Source organism: Acipenser ruthenus, chromosome 16, assembly GCF_902713425.1.
Source record: "Acipenser ruthenus chromosome 16, fAciRut3.2 maternal haplotype, whole genome shotgun sequence".
In the NCBI taxonomy this organism is placed as follows: domain Eukaryota; kingdom Metazoa; phylum Chordata; class Actinopteri; order Acipenseriformes; family Acipenseridae; genus Acipenser; species Acipenser ruthenus.
The window spans coordinates 31309140-31320114 of NC_081204.1; the positions used below are offsets into that span (position 1 = coordinate 31309140).

At 45.8% G+C, this 10975-nt stretch overlaps 1 protein-coding gene across 1 annotated transcript; it reads left to right on the plus strand.

Annotated features, from left to right (window-relative positions):
- The first annotated feature begins 6280 nt into the window (after positions 1 to 6280).
- Positions 6281 to 10372, plus strand: LOC117412154 (probable G-protein coupled receptor 101). The gene is made up of 2 exons (XM_034020166.3): positions 6281 to 6891; positions 7590 to 10372. Exon 2 carries the CDS (start codon positions 7737 to 7739, stop codon positions 9030 to 9032), a length of 1296 nt encoding a protein of 431 aa, XP_033876057.3. The 5' UTR covers positions 6281 to 6891; positions 7590 to 7736; the 3' UTR covers positions 9033 to 10372.
- Positions 10373 to 10975: the final 603 nt, after the last annotated feature.

Below are 10975 nucleotides of genomic sequence, written 5' to 3' on the forward strand. Positions count from 1 at the left end.
CTCTTCCTGTGCCACTAACCGCTCACGCTGAGCTCAGGAAGCCTGGAGAAGAGGCTGGGGCTCACAGGAAATTGCCCCGCTCCCTTCTTTGCTCGTGCTCAGGGTAGCGTGTGGCCACCTGCTTAATGGCTGACCCCTCTCCTTTATCTGGTTTGCACCCAAGTTCAAGTGCAGCAACAGTTTGCGAGCTCGGGACAAGAGAGACAAGTTCATTGGGAGTGATGGGCTGTCAGCCTTTGATGGGAATTAAAGGGGGTCCGGCAGCCCCTCCCCTCTCTGTGAGTGTGTCTAATGGGGCTCTGCAATTCAACTGGGCTTTCTTTGTGTTTTAATTATTATTTTTTAAATCTTGGTAGACACTCTGGTCTTGTGGTTGCAGGGCTGCGCCTTGGAGGAAGTGTGGCCTAATGGTTAAAGCAGAGGGGCTGGTAGGGAGGCAGTGTGGCATGGACTGGACTGGGAGTTAGTGTGGCCTAGCGGTTTAAGCTGAGGGGCTGCGTAGCTTGGTTGTAATGGTTTGAGAGAAGAATCTCTCTGGCTGGATCTCCACCTATTGCCATGGTCATTACAAATGTCTGTCCGCATCTCTGGTTTATGACAGACAACTTCTAGCATTAGAAAACATCTTTTTTAAAATTAGATTCTTTGTGGCCCTTGTTTTTGCGGTTAATGATTATGGTGTTTGTCATGCTTTTGCTCCTTGATTTAATGCAGATTGACAATGGCGTTTGCTCACAGCTTGCCTGTGGTAGGGTCCAACCAGTTAACACACTGGCACCATGCCCGCTGCTGTGTGCAAGGTGGGTAGGTGAGTCTGCAGACCCCCGCTGAGGGCCCTGTGAATGGCAGACGGAACATTTTGAAAGGTTTGCGTGTCTGATAGTCTCAGCTCCTGTTTGCTGTTCCTGCACCAGTCACAACAAGAAGCCCAAAGCATGTTTTGCAATCAAGTGAGGCCACCTAGCATGCCAGAGGCGGCTGCTGATTGGTCTTATGATGTGTATTTTCAGGGAAGTTTGTCAGCTAGAAAGATTTAATTAAAGTGCACTTTGTTCTATTCTGGTGCCTGCTCTGTGCTGCCTGTCTTGCTCTCTGCCTGTCTTGCATGAATGAGGCGCCGGTGCTCAGTGGCTGCTCTGAGGATCCTCAGTGAGAGGTCGATGGGGGGAATCAGCCTCCCCTGAATGGGGCTTACATCTAAGAAGACACTTTATTTTTCTACACTTGAAGTTTGTTGTCTTTTGTGTCCATTATCCTATTCAGCTCTGGCTTTCATGCAGCTGTACTTCAACTAAAAAGTCTTTGTGCGGCATCCATGAATGCGCCGAATGTGTCTGTGGCAGGTAGTCCTTACACCAAGTTAATCTCCTGAAAGGGGCTATACAAGCACTTTGAAATTCTCTGTTCCTGATTGAGTGTGATCATCAATCGGGCACTTCTCTCCTTTGTCAGCCCAGACCACTTCTATGAATGTTAAGCACGGACAGTGACAATGGGTGCCAAGTGTAGCAGAAATAACCACCACAGCAGCCAAAGGAAAAACAGAAGTAATTACTTAAAAACTGTTTGGGGATCTGAAACCAACGCTATTGTACAAGCAGGAGAAGTGCCCTTTTCAAGACAAGCATCGGTGTGTTAAAAACAAAAAGAAAGAAAAAGGAAAAAAAAAAAAGAAAATAGATCCACTCTTTCAAACTCCAAACTTTGCTCCTGTAACAACAACACTTGTCAACAGGCTGGACTCTGATGGTGAAGCTCAGTTGGTGCTATCTGCATGCTGTTTCCTGGGATAGTTTAAAGGAGTGCTGATGCTCAGGCATTATGGTATCTGGTCAGGTCAAGGGTTTGATCCCTGCCCTGCTTAACCAGTGAGGGCTGGCTGCTTCTCCAAAGGGCTGCTCAATCCCACACAGTCCCACAGCCCTCCTGAGGAAGACTGCAGTCTGGCTGCAGCACAGATCAGGGGACCCTCATCAAGGAGCTGGCCCAAGCAGAATGAACTCCAGTGCAATTCCTTTGTGCATTTACAGGCCGGATAATGCTTTATGAATACAGCTCTCTGTTATCAGTGTGCAAAATGCTGATTGTGCCCCAATGAATGAAAAAAGGGGATGAAATTCAACTCAATTGTTTCTTACACACGTTACACCAAAATAATCTAACATGTCTTCATGTCTTGCATTCGGACACCCATACTGTAGTGTTCTCTCTGCTGAAACCCAGGCCTGGATTCAATCACAATTATAGTGGCCCTATAGAATTGTCTTCAGTGGCAATGCACACAGACAGTGGCACTACAGGGGCAATGCAATGGCACAAGGAGTGGCACCACAGTGGTAATACAGTGGCACAGTTATAATTCATTGCAGTATTATTGTACCAGGTCAGTACACAAAACATCTTTGGCAATGCTGTGGTCTGTTCATGGTTTTCCACTGGTAATATCATGACAACCACATGGTATGGGTTTTCAGCTTTTCTGTCGGATGGTGAAGTACAAGCATGCACATCTATGCGCTCCTATGCACCCCCTCACAAACACACACACACTCACACACACACAGTGTCTCTCTCTCTCACACACACACACACACACACACACACACACAGTGTCTCTCTCTCACACACACACACAGTGTCTCTCACACACACACACACACACACAGTGTCTCTCTCTCACACACACACACAGTGTCTCTCTCACACACACACACACACACATACAGTGTCTCTCACACACACACACACACACACAGTGTCTCTCTCTCTCACACACACACACACACACAGTGTCTCTCTCTCACACACACACACACACACAGTGTCTCTCTCTCACACACACACACACACACACAGTGTCTCTCTCTCACACAAACACACATTAACTATCCACATCTTTCTCTTCCTCCCTGGCTCTCTCCTCTCACGATGCGACAATTCCTTTCCCCCTAAAAAGCGCTCTCTTTATCCAGTGCAGCAATTAACTGGTTGAAAAGTATAATAAGGGAAGCAATTAAGAGGTGACAAAGTAAAAGGAGCTCCCGTTTGCCCTTCGAGGTCAAGTGAGTGTCCTGCCACTGAGCGTGGCAGCAGCAGCACGCCCTCTTTGAAAAGCTGTGTTTTTCCGGAGCACCACCATGGCTCCCTCACCCGAGCAGTGCCGTATCGCTTGTCTCGGCCCCCACAATCTCAATCTGATGATGAGGGCTAATTAGGGGCTGTCTTCCCTTAAACAGGCTGTGCTAATTGCAGTTTGTTCCTCTCATTAGTGTCAAGGAAAACAAAAATGTGTTTCTCGTGCAGCAAGACAAGGTGTAAGCAAGCCACGCAAACGTGACTATCTCCTTTTGGAGATTTCCTTGCTGTCATCACAAGCTTGAGTGCCCTGCTAATCCGCATTACATCGTATAGCAGGAGATTTGAGAGGCCTCGCCTCCCACACTCACTTCTTAGAAAACCAATTCACTCCCAAATAACATTTCAATTTATTTTTTATAAAGGAGGGCTCATTTATAAAGCTTCTGCCTGTTTTGTTGCATTTCTTTAGCGCTTTTGGGTTCAATTTCAAATAAAAGAAGGTGTTTAATCAGATTTTAATTCTGGATGCAAATACTATATAGTCTAAAGAAGCACATTATTGTAAAATACTTTTCAACTTTATATAGTCACTTTATATATTCAACTCATCCTCTTATGACCCTATTTGTGCACCCAGGGCCCGAACTGGGATATCGTTTAAACATCATAATATACCATGCGATAATAACGGAGATGTGCAAAAGTGGACATAATTTACAGGTGTAATTAAAAGAATGATCCTACCATGCTCACGTAACTTCACTGTGCTTTATGCTTTACTGTGCAATGGTGCCACAGTAAACTAACCAATATAAACGTGTTAATGCCAGCTCTGTCTGTAGAGCTGGTGCCTTTCTTATGAAGAGTTACCCTTTCCAAGAAGGAATAAACATCTGCGTCCCATCAGGGTCCAGACACTTTACTGTGTTTGGCATTGTCAGCACCCCCCTCAGTTCTTGAGCTATTCTGGGGTGTTCACTTGTACCCTGCCAGGACAGTATGCTGTTCTCTAATGAAAATAAGCAGCCCTGTGATTCAGGTGTGCGTCTCGCCGTGATTAATTAAGAGTCACAGCTGCAGGTCATGGCAGCGCCCGGGGCACGCTTCTCCCTGTGTCTCTTCATCGGAGCAGCTTCTGTAGGAGAGATCCACTGAGTCACGCCACCCAGAATACAGGGGCTCCTCATCCCACCCGTCAGTTTATTAGGGCAGGGAAGAGATCTGTCCTCTTAAACCTGGGGGCTTCAATCCCGGTCCTGGAGGGCTATTCCACTCCAGGTTTACCAGGTACAGTGCTATAATGAAGTACTTCAGGGTTCAATTAAACAAGTTAGAACAGGGTTGGAACAAAGACCAGGAGTGGAAGAACCACTACAGGGCAGCAGTGTGGAGTAGTGGTTAGGGCTCTGGACTCTTGACAGGAGGGTTGTGGGTTCAATCCCTGGTAGGGAACACTGCTGCTGTACCCTTGAGCAAGGTACTTTACCTAGATTGCTCCAGCTGTATAAATGGGTAATTGTATGTAAAAATAATGTGATATGTTGTAACAATTGTAAGTCGCCCTGGATAAGGGCGTCTGCTAAGAAATAAATAATAATAAAAGGACCAATTCTGGCCACCTCTGTCTTCAACAGATCTCTCAGCCCTGTGCAACACTGAAACAAGTCCCCTCAAATGGAGAGTGTAGTGTTGCACCAAATGTAATGTTGTTCAACCAAAAGTCGAAGCACAGCTCGGACAAAACGCGCGACGCTTATCTCACGGCCATGTCGTGTGTCGTCTTGATTTCGACCCCCCTGACACTTCTGGTGGGTTAGGAAAAAAAGACCAGAAACTACAAAGAGCTATGTCTCCCTCTTGTGTTCAAGTTTGGTCACTGCAGAGATCAAAATCTGTTTGCTTCGCCTAACGAGTGATCACGTGATTTATCCCTGATGATCGGAAAGGGTTCGGATTGTCTCGTTTTATTTCTTTAGTGTTTTCATGAGTTCATTTTTTTTTATTTTATAAAACGTGTTTAATCTGGTTTTAATTCTCGACTTAAACATTGAGCAGGGGGTACTCGGGTCCTATTGCATCACACACTAAACAAACACGCCACCAGAAGCTTCAGTTAATTAGTCCTGTACATATTCAATAAAAGACAGCATGAGCACTTCTTAACAGCTACGATGGTACTGAGTGATTCTTTTCTAGCAGGGAAAATAAAAATACCAGACAAAGGTGACTAGCCTCAAACTGCTTACCAATTAAACAATTTAGAACAGGGTTGGAACAAAGATCAGGACTGGATGAAGCAAATTTGGCCCCCATTCCTATAGGACACGAGTGCACAAATCCGATCCACGAGACCGTAATCCTCCGGGTTTTATAGCTATCATTAAATAATTGAATGAAAAAGACCTGAACAGAATAAAGTAATTCAGGGCAGAGAAGGAACAAGGATACGGAGCGCTCCGGACCCTCCAGACCAGGATTATGCTCAGCCTGGCCTCTGGTCATGTTTCCAGTGTAGTTCAGAACACACAGCTGCTGCTGCTGCTGTAAGTACATCACAGAAACAAAGTGAGGAACATGATGACGAATCAATGCATTATAAACTGAAGAGGCCAGTCAATCTGAAAGCAAACCCCCTCTATAGCACTGCATTTACAGATCCAGCTGTACAAATGCATGTAGGAATATGTACAGTGGATCACAATCTTTACAGAAAAATCACAAATAAAACTATGGTAACTAATTAGGAATCTGTAGAGTGGGGATGTATCATCCTGGACCAGGTTTATATCGGGGCAATGCAATTATTAACTAGCAAGAACAAAGACCAGGTCTGGACCAGCCAGTGCCCAGTTTAGAGTAGTCTATTTTGGGACAGTTGGTCTACAGGAGCCCGGCCAATACAGTCAGTGTGTGTATTCCTACAAGCACCCTGGACAGCGTGTGTGCGGTCTGTGTATAGTTTTTCTTATAGCTTTGTGTGTATTGTATATCCCTTATCGCTAAGCGGAATATGTTGCGTACAGCTGAGCCTGGACATTAGCAGCCGGTTCACACGAATCAGACACGAGTAACTCAGCTGTTACGCAAGAAGATTAAAAACGCAGGTGTTAGCAAACTCCACAAAAATCACAAGGCTATATCCACTACGCACAATACGTCTACGATGCTGTGTATAGCCAAGTGTGAGCAATAATTAGGGCTAATTAAGCATGATGTAATGTATAACGGGGTGCGTGCACGACAGTCTCAATCTAATTTTATTACATTTGTCGTTTCCATGTTATTGGTGCAAATTGAAAACACGGGTTACGAATTCAGGATTCCTCTGTTTAAAGATAGCTCTTTTTGAGTGCTGTGTCTTAAAATAGCATCCTCCGGAACAAGCCCATATAAACCTCTGGGTCTCCGATGGTACGCTCCCGTTGTTTAAAGACACAGATGCTGCTGTTCTCCAGAGATAACCGAAGCCACTTGGAAGGGGGGATTGTACCCAGAGAAGAGACCGTGCCGTTTTCAGACGAGATAGCCCAAACGCACGCACCTGTGTGCTGCATCCTGAGGTTGTCTAATAAAAAGAAGTAACATATTTTGAATGACAGTAAATATGCTGACAGGAATCGGGATTGATGTTGACGAGCAGCACTCCAGCGCCGGCGACTAAAATGGGAGCCCTGTGCTCTAACCACAGCAGCGCGCCGCCAGCGGGAGAGTGCAGAGGTTTGGCGGAGTGAAGAGATTCGATCACGGCACCATCAGCATCAAACTCACAACAAAGCAGGATGCCACCCATAAAAACAAATCCACCGGCAGGAGGTAAGATTACATTATTATCAGTTACAAACATGCATATATGTGTTTGTTATATATGTGCGGCTGATTTAATCCCATTTGGGAAATTGAATAATGAATCCTTTTTAAACCCCCGTGGATTAAAATGTAATTTTCTTATTGCAGTCCTAAATGTGGAACACCGTGCTGTTAATCGATAATAGTAGAGTTTATATAAAAACGATACAGCTAATAAAACAAGGGTGTGTGATTCAGCGTTGTCCGGCATGGCATCCAGAGTAAAGCCATGTATATTGACAGTATGTCTACATTTAAAAAATGATATGCATGGTGTATTCTTTACTGTCAGCACACACACACACACACACACACACATCAGAGGCTTGTACACAGGTTCCAAATCAAAGCCCACACTCTGACTGACAATAACAAGAGAGCTCGTTTCAGGGATGGCGCACAGCGTTGACTAGATCGGCACATCCAGATGTGCATGCTTTCTGAACACCTATCCTTAATAATGAATGTATGTACTGCCGAATTCCGTATTGCAGTTTCACGTTATACTATCGCCTATAGTCCTGTAACAGTGAGGGTATAGTTAAAAGTACATGTATCGATTGAGTGTATTATTTATATTCTTTCAACTGCATACATTGTCTGCACATGTGTACATTGTCTGCACATGTGTACAAACCTACGTTTTTTTCTTTCTTTTGTGACAGGTTGCTGGATGAAGATTTAAAAAGAAAACACACATTACGAATGATGAATGTGGGATTTACTTCAGTTATATTTATTTGTATAATTTAGCTTCTTTTCTTTATTTTGTAATTCTATGCGTTGTATTTATTTATTCGTTCAACTATACAATGCCCAGCTTTTTCGATTCCCCCCGTGGTTACAATTCCACTCCGAGCCGCTGGGATGCGGGCGGCGCGGCCTCTCTGTCCTCCTCCTTGGTGAACAGCGTGGTGAAGATGGCCCTGCTCTCCCTCATCGTCTGCACCTCCCTCTTCGGGAACGTGGTGGTGCTTCTGGTGTTCCAGCGCAAGCCCCAGCTCCTGCACGTGGCCAACCGCTTCGTGCTCAACCTGCTGACTGCGGACCTCTTCCAGACCGTCCTGGTGATGCCCTTTGCGATCGTCGCCACCGTGCCCGACGTGTGGCCCCTGGACCGCCGGCTGTGCCAGGCCCTGGTGGTCCTCATGCACTTGTTCGCTTTCGCTGGGGTCAACACCATCATCGTGGTGTCTGTCGACAGGTACCTGGCCATCATCCACCCGCTCTCCTACCCGGCCAGGATGACCCCTCGCCGGGGGACCAACCTGATCGCCTGCACCTGGGTCCTGAGCGTCCTGCAGAGCACCCCGCCGCTCTACGGCTGGGGGGTCATCGACTTCGACAGGCGCCACCACTCCTGCACGCTCATCTGGTCCTCCAGCTACTCCTACTCCGCCCTGGTGGCCGTGTTCTCCTTCTGGGTGCCCGTCTGCATCATGCTGGGCTGCTACTGGATGGTGTTCAGGGCTGCCAGGAGGCAGAACAACCTAGTTCACCCGGTGCAAGCTGCCAAGCACAACCACAGCACTGCAGATAACCACCAGTGCCAAGAGGAGCAGCAGCAGCAGCAGCAGCCGCCGCCCCCGGAGGGCTCCGTCTACCCCATCAGGGTGCGCCACAGACGCTTCCACTACCACTGCAAAGCGGCCAAAGTGGTCTTTGTCATCATGTCTTCTTACATCTTCAGCATGGGCCCTTACAGCGTCCTCGGCACACTCTCCATCAGCTCTAGCGCCCCCGTCCCGCCATGGATCGTCTCCCTGGCCCTCGTCTTGTTCTTTTTCCAGTGCTGCATCCACCCCTACATCTACGGCTACATGCACCGCAGTGTCCGCAGGGAGTTCCTGGCCCTGCTCTGCGGCTCCTTCTGCAAGCAGGTGCGACCGCCGCGTGGCTCCGGAGCGGACAGCTGCTTCACGGTGACGGCCGGCCGGCCAACGCACGCCCACTTCCCCGGCGCGGCTGCCAGGATCTGCCCCCTGAGGACCTGGGAGGAAGGCACCACGTCGTCCTCCCCCACCGAGGGCATGTCCAAGGACAGCAGGAAGGACACGACCTCGATCAGCTTCAGCTCAGAAAAAGAACTGAACGTCCTGCCGAAGTGATAAGAACCGCATACGATGTCACAGGCTGTATCATCACTTGTACGCTTTTGCAAGCCTCTTGCAGCTATAACATCTTGTACATGGCCGGGCACGGAGTCTACAAGATGTTCGGAGGCACCCTGAGTAAATCTCACAGTCTCAGAGAGAGCAGTGTGTGCACTGTGCAGTGTTGTAGGCAGCGGATCTCATAAAACCAGGGGATCCGAGAGGGCCATGAGCGGTATAAGAAGATAATATTAAAGGATTAGGTGCTTTAGGTACTAAATTGGTTTGGTTGTTTCAGCAAACAACTCAACCTCCACTTTCACCCTAATCTAGTTAACTACTTAATTTCACCTACGAAACTTGGACTGCGATGACTGTCCAGAACCTGAATTTGGGCACCTCAGGTCTAGATGTATACTAATTACATCCAAGCTTGCATGCATCATGCATGTATTGTACAGCTCAAGTATACTGGTGTACATCACCTGAAAAACCTGATAGGGTTCACATTATTAATAGTGTTTGAAAATCTCGTTGGTACGCATTAGTGACTTTCACCATTAACTCATCTGTTCTTCAGTGTATACTGTTTTGATTCAACTGGTTTTAACACAGCGGCCCCCTTTGACAAACTCAATAACCCCCGAATTCAAAACCGAGGACCGTACAGTAGCTTCTGTACCCCTTGACTGGTTCGGTTTCCAAATTTCTACCATTGCCTCCCACACAGCTGTCGCTGGGAGCCCTGTTTTTATAGGGATGTTTCCAGTTAACTGCCACACATAATACTTTGTAACTGCAAGCAAGGTCTGCGCAGAAGCTGCAATTAGAAGAGACAAAAAAAAAAAAAATGTAAAAAATTATATATTTGTGTGTATGTATCGGTCTCTATCTGATGTCTATACCTTAGTAATTTCTCAGAAAGAAGTCATATGTCAAACAACTATATTATATCATGTTTTCTAAATAAGAACGATTTGTAATTAGAAAGAACTGGAGTTTTTCTACAGTATTTACCATTGTGAAAGTGTTTTGGCAGGAATGCTCTGGTGACATTATGAAAACCTTACGGCATTCAAGTGCCGAGGAATCTGCACTCATACACACACTATTTCATTTACTCAAAAAAAAAGTTTCTAATGCAATATCTGGAAGTTTAGACAATCGCACTACCTATCGATGGAAATCCAAGAGGAAATGTATTAGCTAATGCGTTTTGTATTGTGCTGTTAAATATTTCATATGTATATAATCTATTTAAAATCAAAGAAAGTGAATATTGGTAAATATTAGCTTTTATAGAGAAGTATTTAATTTTTTTTTTATAGTTTACAACTTATGGCTCAAACTGTTTAAATGATGAAGTAAAACTCTTGTATGTTTTTTTTCTGAGAATTTCCTTCTTTCAAAAACATGTTGACTTCCTTTGTGGTTCATAAGCACACAGCCATTATTGGTTGTGTTGAACGGTGTATTGGCAGGTCTTTTAAAACAATTAAGGCTTATCAGCTTTCAAAACAGCCTGGATTACCATGTTACTGCTACCGTTGAGAAGACTTTAAAGAGCAGCAAGCGGGTCTGCAGAGTGGGATTAAACAGAGCGCTGTGTATCCCATAACAGAAGCATCTGTTCTATAATAAAACAATAAATAACAGAACGTTAATGCAAATTTGAGAGAGTACAGAAGCTAATCAAATCTTTCCATACTCCTTCTACAAAGCTAGCAGTCTACAGAATGCTATTACAAACCAGTGTCCTTGTAGTAGGCTCAATTTGTGTCATCCTGGTACACTGCAGAGATTTGCTTTCAGCACTGATTGGAGTCTAGAGAGGAAAAGCTCAAGCAGAGACACACTGATGTACCTGTCAATCACAGGGACAAGCGGAGGCAGTATTTTCACCATCCATGTCAGAGAGGGGCTGCTCATCTGCTCCGCGGTGGGAGAAGGGATGCACT

Bases quoted from the DNA above. Each gene is read 5' to 3' on its own strand.
- LOC117412154 (XM_034020166.3), top strand. From the start codon at position 7,737: ATGCCCAGCTTTTTCGATTCCCCCCGTGGTTACAATTCCACTCCGAGC.